At 41.9% G+C, this 16,265-nt stretch overlaps 2 protein-coding genes across 3 annotated transcripts in view; one reads left to right on the forward strand and one right to left on the reverse strand.

Moving 5' to 3' along the window:
- LOC129768234 (protein white) overlaps positions 1-2,637 on the forward strand; it is a 21,500-nt gene extending 18,863 nt beyond the window's left edge. Inside the window, exons 5-7 of one of the 2 annotated variants that reach the window (XM_055769734.1) lie at positions 1,287-1,635; positions 1,700-2,060; positions 2,124-2,637. In XM_055769734.1, coding sequence (XP_055625709.1) covers positions 1,287-1,635; positions 1,700-2,060; positions 2,124-2,509 — 1,096 coding nt within the window. In that variant the 3' untranslated portion in view covers positions 2,510-2,637. The remainder of the gene's footprint in view (positions 1-1,286; positions 1,636-1,699; positions 2,061-2,123) is intronic. The other variant, XM_055769742.1, reaches the window with a different exon arrangement.
- On the reverse strand, positions 2,638-10,604 carry LOC129768225 (sphingomyelin phosphodiesterase 4). Its single transcript, XM_055769721.1, has 6 exons — positions 10,256-10,604; positions 9,893-10,195; positions 9,728-9,830; positions 9,437-9,668; positions 8,221-9,373; positions 2,638-3,301 (listed from the first exon to the last, which is right to left on the reverse strand). Exons 1-6 carry the CDS (start codon positions 10,265-10,267, stop codon positions 2,678-2,680), a joined length of 2,427 nt encoding a protein of 808 aa, XP_055625696.1. The 5' UTR covers positions 10,268-10,604; the 3' UTR covers positions 2,638-2,677.
- Positions 10,605-16,265: the final 5,661 nt, after the last annotated feature.

Consider the following 16,265-nt stretch of genomic DNA (forward strand, 5'->3'; position numbering starts at 1 on the left):
CCAATAAGCCCGATAACACCCCTAAACCACCAGGGTTCGATTCCCGTTCTGGTCGGGGGATTTTTTCGTCAAATAAATATTCTTTGTCTTGTATTTTGGTCACGCGTATTCTAGAGCTTGCCACTCAGAGTGCACTCAAGGCGTGTTATTTGGCATAGAAATTTCAACTAAGTACTAATGAAAATGACGCAAGTAATACTACGTTGAGACGGCGAAGTTCCTCTAGGAACGTTAGTGCCATTTAAGAAGAAGAAGAAGCTTTGATTAGTCAATAACGATGCCGGCCATGCCCTTACAGTCACCAGGATGTAAGTATGATATTCGCCGCCTGAAGGCCAGAAGGGTCGCCTATAAAGCGTGGTTTTCTAGCGATTGTCATGGAAGGAAAAATCGTTAGTTGTAAGAGGTAAGAAGAATCAGGATTCACTGTAGTGAGTAAGGTGATTCTGAGTTTGTCCATTTCTTTCTTTACATAATAACCATGGCTAACAGCTATTCCAACCATCCTCCTTATGGGCTTTGGACCTGGGCTCTGCTCTGGTTCTCAATAGTTTCAGGTTTTTTTTCGGACATGCTACTATAGAGATCCGCCATTCACGGGCGGTGCTCATTCTCCATGGTACAAACTTAATTCGTCTTCGATTTTGACTTCCATAAATAGATTATCTCGATCGAATTCGGAATTACTCCGAGTAAAAGTTTGAGACAAGGAAAATTTGTAGGGGTCCTTGTAAAGATAGAATTATGACGGATAATTTAGAAGCATTGAGGAAGGATAAATTTTACCAATTTTTCATGCTGGATATGGGTGGTGATGTGACCACTAGTGCATCGTCAATCATAGTAACCCAGGAGTTTTCGAAAAAAAATTGACAGCGTTATCAGTTGAACTGTGGAAGTTATGGCCAAAACAGAAAACAATTGTGCTCCATGGTTTGTGCTTACTGTGAGCGCCATCCCGTTGCGAAGAAAGCGAACATCGTCAAGTACTCTGAGTCCGCCGGATATGCCCGTTCCGGTATCTATAAAATCATCACAGTTATGGAGAAAACGGGGTCGAGGTTGCCTTACTTTCTGTGTATTAGAGATAGGAAATTGCGTTACGGAGGGTGTCCTAAATCCGGATTTTTAGCGTTACGTAATTTGTGCACGACGCCTTCTCTTTTGTATTTTTTTTACCGCCATCCGAAAATTGTCCATTAATGCATAATGTACGCGTAGATGTATAATAACTGCTAAAACTTATATACTGATCTTATATTGTTTATTCTTCTCCTATCACCCAGACTCGGAATCCCCTGCCCACCGAACTACAATCCGGCCGATTTCTACGTACAAATGCTAGCGATCGCTCCGAACAAAGAGGTCGAGTGCCGCGATACCATCAAGAAAATCTGCGACTCTTTCGCGGTCAGTCCAATCGCACGAGATGTGGCGGAAATGGCGAATGTTGGCAAGGGCGAAAACGAGGTCTACTTCTCCGGTTCCTCTGCGACCAACGGAAGTGGTAAAGGTATAGGCAAGACTGGCTACCGCGCTAGCTGGTGGACACAGTTCTACTACGTACTTTGGCGATCGTGGTTGACTGTGTTGAAGGATCCGATGTTGGTGAAAGTGCGACTGCTGCAGACGGCGGTATTTTATTTTTGAACCTTTAGCTTTTGAATTTTATGGTAAATGAATTTTGTGATTTTCACAGATGGTCGCCACCCTGATCGGGTCCATCTACTTCGGCCAGAAGCTGGACCAGGACGGTGTGATGAACATCAACGGGGCACTGTTTCTCTTCCTCACGAACATGACCTTCCAGAATGTGTTTGCGGTAATCAACGTATTCTCGGCGGAGGTACCAATATTTCTGCGTGAGAAACGCTCCCGTTTGTTCCGTGTGGATACTTATTTTCTGGGGAAAACCATTGCTGAGCTGCCACTGTTTATATTGGTCCCGTGGGTGTTCACCTCGATTGCTTACCCCATGATTGGCCTGAGAGCTGGGCTGATGCCTTTCTTGACTGCCACTTTTATTGTAACGTTGGTGGCGAACGTTGCGACGTCCTTCGGTAAGTGAAATGGAACCTTATACCCGATTGTTAGTTTTCAAAATTCGAATGTATGATTTTCAGGTTATTTCATCTCCTGCGCCAGTTCATCAATCTCCATGGCTCTGTCGGTGGGACCTCCGGTGATAATCCCATTTCTGATCTTCGGAGGATTCTTCCTGAACTCGGCTTCGGTGCCGGTGTACTTCGAGTATCTTTCGTACCTATCATGGTTCCGTTACGCCAACGAGGCACTGCTAATCAACCAGTGGAGTGAGATTCAGGCAGGGGAAATCGCTTGTACCAGAGCGAACGTGACGTGTCCCAGCTCGGGTCAGATCATTCTCGAAACGTTCAACTTCAAAGTGGAAGACTTTACCTTCGACATTGTGTGCTTAGTGGCTTTGATAGTTTTGTTCCGTTTGGGGGCACTACTGTGTCTGTGGCTACGCTCAAAGAGTAAAGAGTAAAACCGGATCCTACTTAGTAAAACAAGGATGTCATCTAGTAGCAAGTTTAGTCGATTAGCATTGCATTAATGCAACTGTTTGTATTTGACGGTAGAACAATTTTCTCTAAATGGTTAATTAAACGAAAATGTTTCCAAGAATATGGTTTTATTTGCTCGGCCATTTACATCAATTTGTTTGCTGTAATCCTATTGGTCCCGCTCGGCTGTCGATTCGGTCCCAGAGCAACGATTTGATTAAAACGTAAAGAAAGGCCACTGTCACCAGCAACATGAATCCGTAGCTGGGTGCATTGAACATAACATATCCCGTCAGGAAGGAGCAGAACACCACGAATAACGATTTGTACGAGGCAAGCATCCTCAAACAGACACGCGGTCCAAGTTGATCTTCTTTAAGCACACAAACCCCCTGCGATTTGTCAAACGTTTGTGCGACCAGCGGAGGGCTCAAAATCTGCCTACTTAACTTACCCCACAGATCACCCCGATACCACAACTCGTGCATCTCTCCGCCGAACATTACATTGAGCTTGCACGAGAGCTGATGCAGGAAGCGAACCAGAAAAGTGAACTCGGAACTGGTGATGGGCAGCAGAGCGGGATCACCCGTGTATCGAAGCATGGCTTTGCGTTGCTTCATCTGTTGCGGTGAGATCGTGAACGATTGGGACGAACAAATGGAATCCGCTGTGGTGTTTCTGGTGCTATTGACGATGAAGGTTTGCTCAATCGGAGCAGTGGTGTCCACCTGCATCGATTCGCCCTGTAGCAATTCTTCGGTGATTGGGATCTGAAACCGGGAATAATGGTTTGCGTACATTGTAAAATGCCTTTATTAAAATCTACAGATAACAGCCATCGAGCATATCATCGTTGATAACAAATAAGTCTTGTAATGGTGGTTAGTAATCGATTTGTAGATTTTTTTGTCTGTATTGTAGTGACTTTCAACTCATTTGGCTGGTTCGTCACTTTTACTTCCATTTTTGGAAGAATGTCGGGAGTGAGAATTGAACTCGTGACCTTTAGCGTGAGAGGCATGGATGTTACCACTACGCCAGATCGCCTCCACAAATGTACAATAATTGTAGATTTAAAAAAGCAGTTAAAGGAAAAAACAGATTAATTGAATGTCTTCATTCGAGCGTGTTAAATTGACTGTCTGGACAAACAACATAATGTTAAGATAGCTCAAAAGTTCTATAGTAATAGACATTCGTTGAGCATCTGATATGACCTAGTAGAATGCAAAAATACTCGAAAACACGAATATATTATCCTACTACAAATAAAAAAACTCGCTAAAAGCATTTTTAAAAACATGTTAGCCCTAGGACACCTGAGCAAATTTAAAAAAGGTGCAAGTACCGTGAAGCTCCCTTATACCAGCTAGTTGTTATCAATTTGCGAAGTCTAAACGATTGAAAATCGCCAGAAAATAATATGAACTGAACGATACAGGAAAACTGCTCTGATTCAGTAGATTTTTTACATCTTTTCATGGCAAATTCGATCAGTTATCACAAAAATAAACATGGTCGGAACAAGCAAACCCATAAACATAGAACAAACGGCGGTCAGAAATGCATGCGATATGAAATAGCAGACGATGTGGAAAGCGTGAGAACCGGAGGCCCTATTCGTAAGGCGCCCAAATAACATGGAATTCCGTTTTCAACAGTGTGCGAGAAGAACTTGCGAAAGTATTCCAGACCAGGTCTTGCAAAAGCAACCGTTCTCGATGCCACTGAAGAAGAACGAATAGTTGATTGGCTGCCAGCCAAAGCAAGAGCTTAATTGCCCGTTTCATTCCATTCTTTGTTTTTGAGAGGCTTTCAACTTTGCTGTTCATTCACTTCTAACATTCCCCGTGGACACAAAGAGATTACATCCAGTTTTATTTTACGCGGGGGATACGTACCTCGTAAAAAACCGCGTTAATTGGAAAATCTGCGTAAAAACTGGCTTAAATCGGAAAATCCGCGTAAAAAAAGCGACAATTGGAAAATCCGCGTAAAAAACCCCTGTCACCTAATGATGGGACTATCTTTACGTAGAACGGAAGTAAAAAGTCGATGGGTGATGGGGGATATGCAGAAACGGGTGATTGGCTGGTGGCCGATCAACGAAAGAATGTGCAGACTGAGGATGCGAGGCCACTTCTTCGATATCAGCATTATTAACGTCCACAGCCCTCATCTAGCTCGCACCGATGACGATAAGGAAGAATTCTACGCGCAGCTAGAGCGTGAATACGATCGCTGCCCAAAACATGAGATCAAAATCGTCATCGGTGATTTGAACGCTAAAGTCGGCCAAGAGAAGGAGTTCGGACCGGTAATTGGTAGGTTCAACGCCCATCAGAAAACCAACGAAAATGGCCTAAGACTTATCGACTTATCAACTATCACTGCCTCCAAGAACATGGCCATACGTAGCACCTTTTTCCAGCACAGCCTCATATACCGTTACACCTGGATATCATCACAAAAAACAGAACCACACATTGACCACGTTTTGATCGACGGTCGGCACTTTTCGGATATCATCGACGTCAGAAATTATGGTGGCGCTGACATCGATTCAGACCACTACCTAGTGATGGTCAAACTGCATTCTAAAAGCAATAGCAGCACAGCAAAGACCATCATCGGGTATGAACAACGAGGACAACGGAACTAATATTTTGACGACGAGTGTCGAGCGCTTCTGCACAAGAAGGATGCAGCACGCGAAGCCATGCTGCAACGAACGACACGACAAAACGTGGAATGATACAGACTGAAGCGAAGGCAGCAAACACATCTCTTTCGGGAAAAGAAGCGCCGAGAAGAGGAAGAGTGTGAGGAGATGGAGCTGCCTTTTTCCCTGTTTTCTTGTGAACCACTGCGTCCATTACTTTGAACTATTGTGGTATATTCCTTTTTTATGCTACACTTCAAGCTTATCTACTACTTATTGATGAAGGAGTAGACTGAAAGCTATAGCGAGATAGGTGCAAATCAGGAATAATCTGTTTGATAAAATTTATAATCCTGATCGGCGACGCAGACCAAATTTCCTTGGGCTCCAGAATAGCTTTATAAAGGTGTTGAAGTCTGCGTCAAGTTAGAGCCAAGTATGGAAAAGTTTATTCACTCATTTCTCCACACCTAATTATAAATCACTCTTGTATCTGCTTGGATTTATCATGGCGAAAAGAATGCAGCAAGCAATCGTGAGATTGCACGATGAATCATTTTACACTCCCCGACCATCTGCATTCGGGACTGATAGTGAACATAACGAAACAAAGAGTGGAAAACAACATTCAATGAATGAATACTCCCTTGGAAAGATCACACGAAACAAAATAACAAGCGAGTCAAAATAGACTGAATCTGCGTGTATGTATGATTTAATTTTCCCTTGTACTCTTTTCCTTGTCAGCATTTAAGTGCACATGAATCCACCTTCCCGCTCACCAATAACTTGCGTTAATATGGTCTTTTGCGTTGGCTTAGATCGTTTCATACTAGAAACAAAAAAATGTCATTGCAATAGTGCACAGGAAATAACTCGATTTCAACTATCTTCCTATATTTTAATGCCGTGATCGAGGCTCAATGATTGCTATTTGAGTGAAAAACGAATGATAGAATAGAAGAGTGAGTTTTGTCTGTGAATGAGTGATGTTGAACGAATTTCGATACGATTTTGCCCATACCTGGTTAGAGCTCCGCAGTTACGGAGCAAATGTTCCGAGGTTTCGCTCTCGGCATTACAAAAGCAACAAATATCATCTTGTGCTAAACCTATGTTTTTAAGATGGTATTTACTCGGGCAGTGTCCTGTTACAAGACCAGTGAATATGCTGAAATCTTTCTTACTAAGGCTTAGCAGCTGTTGAGTGATTTTAATACTTGGCGTAATAAAAATTTTCGTCTGTTTAAGCTGTCACTTCCCGGTCTTCCCATTTATTCAGCTAACTTTTCAACACACAGTCAGAAAGTCCACAGAATGGTTGTGGACCAGTGAATGGCTCGCTGCTCGATCGCTAGTTGCCCTCTATACCGCAGTGGCCAGGAATCCAGTACAATTGTACCGAACTTATCTGACTTAATTGCCGTAAAAGGGAATGCATTCCCAGACAATTTTGAAGAGCATTCAAAAGCATTTAGAGCTTTAAGAGCCGCTTGACTGTCTGAGAATATGCAGATGTTAGCATGTCTATATTTTCTTTTGAGGCAGACATTTAAACATTCTATTATTGCAGTTATTTCTGCCTGAAAAACTGTTGGCCAGATTCCCATAGCCACAGAGATTTTTGTTCTGGGACCATACACTCCAGCACCTGTTCTGATTCCCATTTTCGACCCATCAGTGTAGGACATGATTGAACCATTACGAGCGTTGGGGCCACCTTCATCCCATACTGAACGAGGTTCGAGTCCTAGGATCCATCCAATCACTGTTCATCGCTGAGGCTGGTCCAATGGGTAAAAGATTCAGGATGCTCAAGTGACCAGTTTTATCCCCGTCTAGTATTTTTTCCATCTTTTAAGCTCTAGAGCGCTTTTTTTTAGCCTCTAGCTGAATATATTGGTTCAAAGGTACCAGGTGAAATATAGCCTCCAATGCCTTTGAAGGAGTGTTTCACATTGCTCCAGTGATTACAACGCATGCTAGTCATTGGAGTTTGTTTGGATTTTTTGTAGCTACAGTCTCCTTAGTCTTTGACCACCATACAAGTGAGGCATAGTTTATCCTAGGCCGCACAATTGCAGTGTAGACCCACATAACCATTCTTGGTTAAAGGCCCCATGTTCTTCCTATCATTTTAGAGCATACCCATAGGGCTGAGTTGGCCTTGCTGATTATTGAATCTAAGTGCGCGTTCCAGTTTAGTTTAGCATCTAAGATAACACCTAGATATTTCACTGAAAAAAAGGCTTTGTGCCGCGGGCCGAAATGTGCAGGAACAAGGAAGAAGGCACGAACGCGAGGTGATCGAAAAGTGGAGGCACTACGATGAACACATGAACAGCGCGCAAACAGGGGACCAAGACGGCGTTGAGGAGGACTACACTGATGCAGTGAACAACAACGACGTACCATCCCCGACGATGAATGAAGTTAAGGAGGCCATTAATCAGTTAAAGAACCACAAAGCAGCTGGTAAGGATGGCCTCGTAGCAGAGCTCGGCCTCGTACGAAGTGTACCATGTACAAATCACTAGTTCGACCGGCTGTTCTCTATGGGCACGAAGTATGGACGATGCTTGAAGAGGACTCACAAGCACTTGCTGTTTTCGAACTCCGAGTGCTTAGAACAATATACGGTGGTGTACAGGAATACTGAGTATGGAGAAGGAGAATGAATCACGAACTGGCGCAACTCTACGGCGAACCCAGCATCCAGAAAGTCTCCATGGCTGGACGAATGCGATGGGCAAGGCATGATGCAAGATTGTCGGACATCAGCCCTGCAAAGATGGTGTTCGCATCGAATACGGTAGGAACAAGAAGGAGAGGAGCCCAGCGAGCGCGGTGGTTGGACCCGGTGGAGCAGGACTTGGCAAGAATCGGTGCAGCCGGGAGTTGGAGAACTGCAGCCATGGGATGTTGAATCATTGTTTGGATGTATAGCATATCAAACCAATCTTAGAGAATGTCCGATTCGATTGGTATGCAAATCAACCGTAAAAAAGCAAGAAACACAACACTAACCTGAAACATTCTCGCGAGCGCCTGCAGTGCCACATCCAGTATCTCCGGTATCTTCTGCCGATCGCTAAGCATCGCAGCATAAACCGGATCGTGATCGAAATAGCCCACCAATCTGTACACATACTTCCACACTCCCTGATAGCGCTGTTCCTTCTCACGTTGCACCTGCCGCAAGTTGTCTCGGGCAATCAGCATCGAAACGTAGATCTTTTTCAGTAGCTCCTGAATGACAAGGCTGAAATGTTCATCGAAAAGAAACACATAGCTCTCGTCTGTCAGATCACCACCTGAACGATTTCCCGGCGTTCCTGGCCTACCACCGCCGCTTGTGTTCAGCGACTTCCACTCGCCACCACCTCCACCGCTGGAACGGTTCAGCCCACTGAGGCTCGCGTTACTTCTGTTGGAAGCAGAGGATATATTCAACGGTGTGGAAGATGCATTGAACGTCGAAGTGTTGAGAGACGCGTTATTGTTCGAAAGGAGACCGGCTTCGCTCTGAATCAACAGCTCAATCAGATTGCTCTGGCTGAACACCTTCAGCAAGCGGAACATCATCAAAACGTTCCTCAGAGTGGTTAAATCAATCCGCTCGAAACGTGGAATCAACTGGACAAAAATTTGGGTGTACACAATCAAATTTTCGGCAACGAAACTTTCATCTCTCGGCGTGATGGCAATTTCCATGTTCATACTCAGATCTCTGTTGAAGGTATAGCGCCACGGTTGAATGTAGCTCAGCCAGAGCTCTAGCACATCCGAGAACGAGCTGTCCAGTGGCCAGCGGGCAATCAACGCTTTCAGGAAGCCGTACATTTTAGCATTCATCAGAGGCTGAGCCGATTGCCTCAGAAGTGCCATCGAACTGTTATCCAGATCCGCACTGTTTCCGAACGCATGCAGCTGTTTAACCAGAATGCGGACGCACCGAATAAATTCGTTGTTCGGCAGCTCGCGGGAATCGTCCACATCGAGTCGGAGCCAACAGTCGATGAAGATGTAGAGAACACTTTCGGAACGCCAACAGTGGACACGGGAAGAGCATTCCACTGCGCTATTGTTTGCGGAACGTTGTGCTGTTATCGTTGTCGAGGTCGCTGGGGCGTGGTGGTGTAAGGCCGATAACAGGAGGTATTTCGGTGATCTTGTTGGTCTGAAATGAATAAAAATCTGATGTAATATTTTGCTTCCGTTTCGCTGTTCCTGTGATACTAACTGCATGACCGGTACGGTAGCTGGGGATGAAACTTTTACTGTTCCCCCCACAATTTGGGGTAACACCACTGAATCCGGATGACTCGGTAGAAATGTGCACAAATATTCCGCTGTCAGAATCAGATACAATGATTTTGCTTTTTCGTTTCCCATCGATAGCACGGTAGGGCACAGACGCTGGGCCGGAACCATTCCATGAAGAGCGAAGTTAAACATAAAATAATCGAAGGCGTCTAAAAAGGAAAATGGAAATATATCCTTTCGATAGTTTTCCCAAAATCCCTCAACATACTCAACGAAAGTGAAACAATCTGTCTTCTAAATGGATCAATATTAACTATGTCACTGTAAAAGGCAGAATATCTACTGCTTTCCATCAACTGCTGCATCTTGGGCTAAAATTAATAACAATTTTAAACTTATGACAATCCCAAAAACGGACCGAATCTTCACTCACCGGCAGACACGACACGGGCAGTTCGTACTTCAGCGAATCGTTCAGCAGGCGGTAACACAGCCGAAACATGGGGCCCCCGATGGGTATGAAAAAGTTGTACAGTATATCAAAGTCATGCGGATGGGTGTCCCGTGTCACGACGCGGAAACCCCAGCCGGTCCCCCCGGTGTTGACACCGAAAATCGAATTTACAAGTACCGGATAGATGTCCTGCAGTTCGCGAAGGCTAGCGCGGTCGATCAGCAGCCCGAGCTCGGGACATCGCATCATTAGGGGAAGATTTAAGATTTCCAATATTCTGGCCTGTAAACAAAATTTTGTCAGCAAACGCTTTAATGCGCTTAAATTTTCATTGTATCTTACCCCGGAATCCATTCTTGTCGCTTTTAAATGCAGAAACGGAATACACTTTTACAAAACAATTTTGTACACAGCTTCTCTGATAATCTTTATGCTAACTTTTAGCAATGTCTTGCAGTTAGCTATCGGCATCTGTTGAATATATGCATTCCGGAGATCATATGTGTTTACCGGTATGACGGCAGATTTTTTACCGGCGATGGAGCGCGTTCTCGTTTCTACACTGAAACAGAAACTATAGTCATTACCTGAGAGAGAGGAGCCAGCTGAATGACAGATAGTTTGTTTTCTTCTTATTCTTTTTACGAATTCTCATCAAGAAAATTCAAATCGGACAATTTCAATCAAGCAAGTTGTTGTCATTCATTTATAAGAAAAGTGTTGAAACTTGACGTGAACTTTTGTTTGTGAGATCATTTGTGCGTTTTTATCCGCGATTTTTTTTTGACTTAGGACTACGCCTAACAGGAATATATGGGGGATAAAAATTTGAGCACTTACATGATCAGGAAATAATAAAATATGTACCAGGTCAGCCCACATCATGACTTCCAGCAGCATCGGCTCATTCGAACAAGTTTTTTTTTTACTTTTGATAATTCCGATATAGTTGTCTAAAAGAACTATTTCGATGATTTCTAAAAAATATCCGAAATAAGAAGTAAACTGATTTTTATGATTTGCTTACCGGTGGAGTTCTTGTGTGAATTAATGGGTGTTTTGCGCTCATTTGTGACTTTTTCCGATCGTTCATTCAATTTTCGTGAATTCTTTCATTCTTTAACTGGTTCCAGTTTGATTTATTGCTGCAAGCTCGGTGAATCGATTTTTGCAATGTGAGCCATAATTGTATATTCTCCGATACAATTTGAATATGCAGCGTATGTGGAATATACAAAATAAGCGCTAATCTCCCAATGAAAAGAGTCAACATTGATTTCTCCCAGGTGCATTTTGAGGGAATTTTGTTTGTGCCCGATGGAAATAAGAATAGGTTCCATCAAAATGATGCTGTGTCTGCATTCTTAATAAGCACTCTGCCCTTCCTCACAATACCCACTTCCCGTTTGTTTTTCTCAAGATTCATTGTACCCCTTATAAGTTCTCGAAAGATGTAATTTTACGTTGATCGCACTTGATCGAAGAAATTACGAAAAGAATGTATTTGAGCGCAGTATTTGATATACTCTTTCTGAAAAGAACTGGATTTGATTTGCTGAAAACACTCTCGTGTTGTGCGTTATGTGTGGCGACGGTAGTTTTTAACGAAGCTGCTTCTGATTTCTATGGCTTCGGCTTGTATGCAGCGATGCTCGAGGATTTGTTTGACTTTTGCTTCCGGGCAGCCACACCAGCTCGATGCTGACGCTTTCTTGGTCGCCTTCTTAGCGATACTATTCTTCTCTTCGGTGGACTCCTTTTTGGCCTTGCTTGAACGAACACGATGCTCCAGTGCCCTTCATTTGCACAAACATGCTCTTGGTGGTGACTCCATTCATCAGGATTTCGGAGCTGCTACCTGCTTATATACAGATTTTTGTGATTTCAATAGCTTGCTTTCAAAGCAATTTTTGAGCTTTGGAAACAAATTTTTGGATCAATAAGTAACACACATATAACACGTAGATATTTTTTCTTTCGAATGAAGCGGTTATTATACCATTTCTTTCAACCGGCAGGTATTATTGCTCAAAATTCTGTTTCTCCAATGTAACACTCTCGTTCTCGAAGCTTTGAACTTATACCCCGGTATAGAAATGAAAGATGTAGTCCGACGTCAACATTATTTTCTTATAAAATGTCTTGCGAAAAAATATCATGTTAAAATTTTCTACATATTCCAATACTTCCCCTTGGTTCACCGTGACTGGTTCGCGCTGACATAAGGGCGATCACAATAAACGCGAGCTGGCTCCTCTCTCTCAGGTCATTACCAGGCGGGTGTTACCCTTAGAAAAATCCTCGGTCGAAAACTACTAAATACATTTGGTAATGCAAAATTAGTAGAATGTACAAATTTTTTGTACATATTGTCAACAAACCCGCATCCCTACCAGAGATTAGTATATTTTACTCGATAACATTAGTAAGCTTGGATATTGTCATATCTGAAAATTGGTGAGAAAAGCGCGTATTAACCATTTTCATTGTTCCTATAAGGCAATACGGAGGTATAATAAGGATATAATTCTGATACGTGCATTTTCGGCAAAAAAATGTAGCCGATATTGGGCTTCCGAATCATTGTTCTGCTTGACATATGTGTTTATTAGTACGGTCGAAAATGACTATAGATTGGTAGTATTTACCAAAAAATTCGTTATATTTACTAATTATTTCTCTCAGTGTATGATTGATGCCAAGGCGCTTGTATAAATGTATAACAGGTGAAGCAACATCATCACTTCAATGAGAAGGGGATTACGGTTTGTGGAGCGGGGGTTGTTTGTTTTGTTATTGCTTGGATACGCCGTTTTTGCATTTTCACATGCGAGAGTAGTGGATGAACTGGATGAGAATGAAATTCTACAAAATCATCCCGTCTTTTTCATATAAATTCGCGAAAGCCGAACAAAGTAAGCATCGTTCGAATAAGCGTCGCAGCAGTTTGTAGAGAGCCGCCGGCAGCGTTCTGATGCTGTTTGTAAACAATACCGACAGCATTTCCAATATGGCTGAAAGTACATTTCATATGATTGTTTCACCTGGTATATATAGAGGCGCCTTGATTGATGCTAGGATCGTTAGCAAAATCTCAAGCAGAACTGTCAGTGGGATACCCAATTCATATGAAAACAAAGGGAAAATGTCAGTGGGATACCCGATATGTTGGCTCCTGTCAGTTCAATGGGGGTTCTCTAAAGACGTCACCCGGCTGGTCATTACACATTAATTCAACCGTAGACACACTGGAGAAAAAAAATAGTAAATGCAGTTACCAAATCAGTGTGAGTGTTTTTATTCTTAGTAATTCTGTTTGTGCAATCGCCATTTCTCTAGTGGAAACAAAGCGATTCGGAGGTAAACATTTGTATATGATTCATTATATATAAATATCTTTCTGTTTTCAGCATCTAACCATAGACAGAGCCACATCATTGCACGAAAGCAATTCGGAATAAGTATTTTGTTTTTATTGATTTGAAACATGCTTCCGTCTTCTCGGTCGAGAAACTATCTTTGTGTTTCCACCGAGAAGAAACATCGATACATTTCAATATAATTCACCTTGTTTTTTCAGTTGGTTCTTAAGTTATATGCGATCATCAGGGAGGCTAGATCCAAACAAAAGGTCGGAGCAGTCACAGAGAGGAATGTAGTTTCTAGTACCAGTCAGCCTGTCAGCCAATTACCTAGTTTCTTGTGGAAAAACGTTAAACTAGCAGAGAAAATAGATTTTGTTTTCGTAATTATTGATCGTATTTGTTTTTTCATAGTAAACATTGTCTCGGGACCAAGGCTGCCATATTTTTTTATATTTTTTCTTGACAGCTGAGGATTTTTTACGCAACATGAGCTCGAGCTTTAGTAGACTGTACATTTCGTAGGTGGTCTCCGTGATTGACCTGAACCGTCGAAATTGTACAAAGAACGCATCAAATTACGCTTGGGCGTAGCAAACCATTCTCATTGTGCAAATTTCAGTGATTCGAGCCTTAAAAAGTCAATAACGAGGCCGGTCACATCCTTACAGTCACCAGTCACCACAGTCACCATGTTAGCATGATTTTCGCTGCCCGAAAACCAGAAGTGTCGCCTCTATAGCGTGGCTCCCTAGCGATTATCATGGAAGGGATAGTCGTTAGAGGGAAGAGGTAAGAATCAGAATTCACTAAGGTGAGTGATCTGATTATGCTAACGCAAACTAACGACTATTTGACGAAACAAAAACCTGAAAATCCAATGCATTTCGTAGTCGCTGAAGATATTAAAGGGTGACCGAAAAGGTCTCCTCTGTAATAGTATCGGAACTCCGGTAATTGAGTTAATTTTGTAAGCGTGAAACGCACGAAAGCGTTGAAACGAGAACTTCTCTGTTCGACGGAGTAAAAACTCTAAAATCGAATGCATTAGAAAATTTAATACATGAAAGTGTGGCCTGATAAGCACTCAACGGACTCGGATCGGAGTTAATACTTGTGCCTAGTCGCACGTCATGTTCTTCCATTGTAATACACGGAGGTCACGGAGGTTTTCTAGCATCTTGAATAATTAAAATAATTAAAAAATACGAATTACACAAACTACAGGCAAACTTTTTTTTTTGTGCGGAGGGTAGGGACCGCACAAAAAAAATCGCATAAAAAATCGTGCAAAACTTCACCAGCAGCGTTAAAAAATCGTGTTTGGTACACATTTTGAAAAAAACTTGTTTTGTGCGGAAGATAGGGACCGCATAAAAAAAGTTTCCCTCAAGAAAATAACTCAAATCCACACCATTCACCGTTCAATTTCCATTTATTTCCCTGCTTTGCGATGGGACACTTTACCTTTTCCGGTTGAGCGTGGCTGTTTTGTGCTTTTAGTTGCATGTCGAAACGTGTCGCTGCTAGAAATCATGTCATGCAAAAACTTTAAAAAAACTTATTTGATGAGAGGAGGGGATTGATTTCAGAAGTGGATAATTGAGACGCAAATATGCTTTTTTTCGCACTGAAATGCATATAAACCACCGAAAAAAAAACTAAATGGACGATAACTTCGTCAAATATGCTTCTTTTCATACACTGCACAAAAAAACCGCACAAGAACAGAAAATCGCACAAAAAAAACGCACAAAAACAGGTTTTACTGTACAATCAATTTTGCTTCGGCCCAAAAGGTAAGTAAACAAAAGCTGAGTTACAAAACGTTTGCTCCTTATAACACAATAAAAGAAACAAACAACTGACATCTGGCATGCGAAAACAAGACAGCATGGGAAAAAAGGTACAAGAATTTTTTTTAATGCACTTGAGAAATAAATTTGATTGACTCCGAATCACCTAGTGTGAAGTCATTAGATTTGAGTCATTTTTAGCGGGAAAATTTTCAGGCTTTCTCTTTGCAATAAATACATTTTCGTTGCTATGTGTGATGGTGGTGCCATGTCCTTTATATTTGAATAATCTGTACCCAATGAAATACATATGAGATGGAGCAGCAGGCAGAGTATATTTGTATCGGTAAAAAAATATGGTATTGTCATTATTTGCATTCAATATGGAATGTATATGGAAGAGACGAAACAATAACTTCTAAATAACTCACAATTTGATGATGTCATGAGTCAAAATGCTCATGGAATCTTGTAACTGATTGTTTTTTAATAGATGATAATTGTATTGTGACTTACTTCCATCGTTTAAGGAGCGAAAACGTCCAGAAAACAGTCGTATTCTTAGTCCTCGAAGATACCAGAATTTTCAATGAAATGTTGCTTAATTGTATACTATTTTCCTCAAATCACATACACCGGTACTGTGTTGCCTTCAAAATATCATCATATCATCGCGAAAATAACGAAAATTTGTTCGTTTCTATGAAGATGAGGGAGTGAAAATGACACACAAAAATATCACTTTTATTCATCTTTTAAGACATTATTTCATAAATATCTACTGCACACTGTCACATTATGCGCATATTCAATGGGAACTACACGAAAAGATCTGTTCTTAATTTATAAAAAACTGGCCGAAAAAAAGCGTTTTCACATGGATGTGGAAGGCAATTGAATGTAAACACAAATATCGACGTCACAATGTGAAAAATAGCTATGGCAGCGCATGCGATCACGCACACTACGCTAGCAATTTATGCCATCTGCTCCACTTAATAATCCTTTTCATGGATCTGTACCATAAAAATTATGCTAAACAAACTTTTTACAGACACAAACAGATACGACCGAACATATTAGCAGCAGGTGACCACCCAGCGAACATTAAATCGCATAACAAGCGTATATATAACACCATATGCCCTAAAATTTGGTTGGCATATAATGCGCCTAACTGGCATATGCATGCAA

This window comes from Toxorhynchites rutilus, chromosome 1, assembly GCF_029784135.1.
Source record: "Toxorhynchites rutilus septentrionalis strain SRP chromosome 1, ASM2978413v1, whole genome shotgun sequence".
In the NCBI taxonomy this organism is placed as follows: Eukaryota; Metazoa; Arthropoda; class Insecta; order Diptera; family Culicidae; genus Toxorhynchites; species Toxorhynchites rutilus.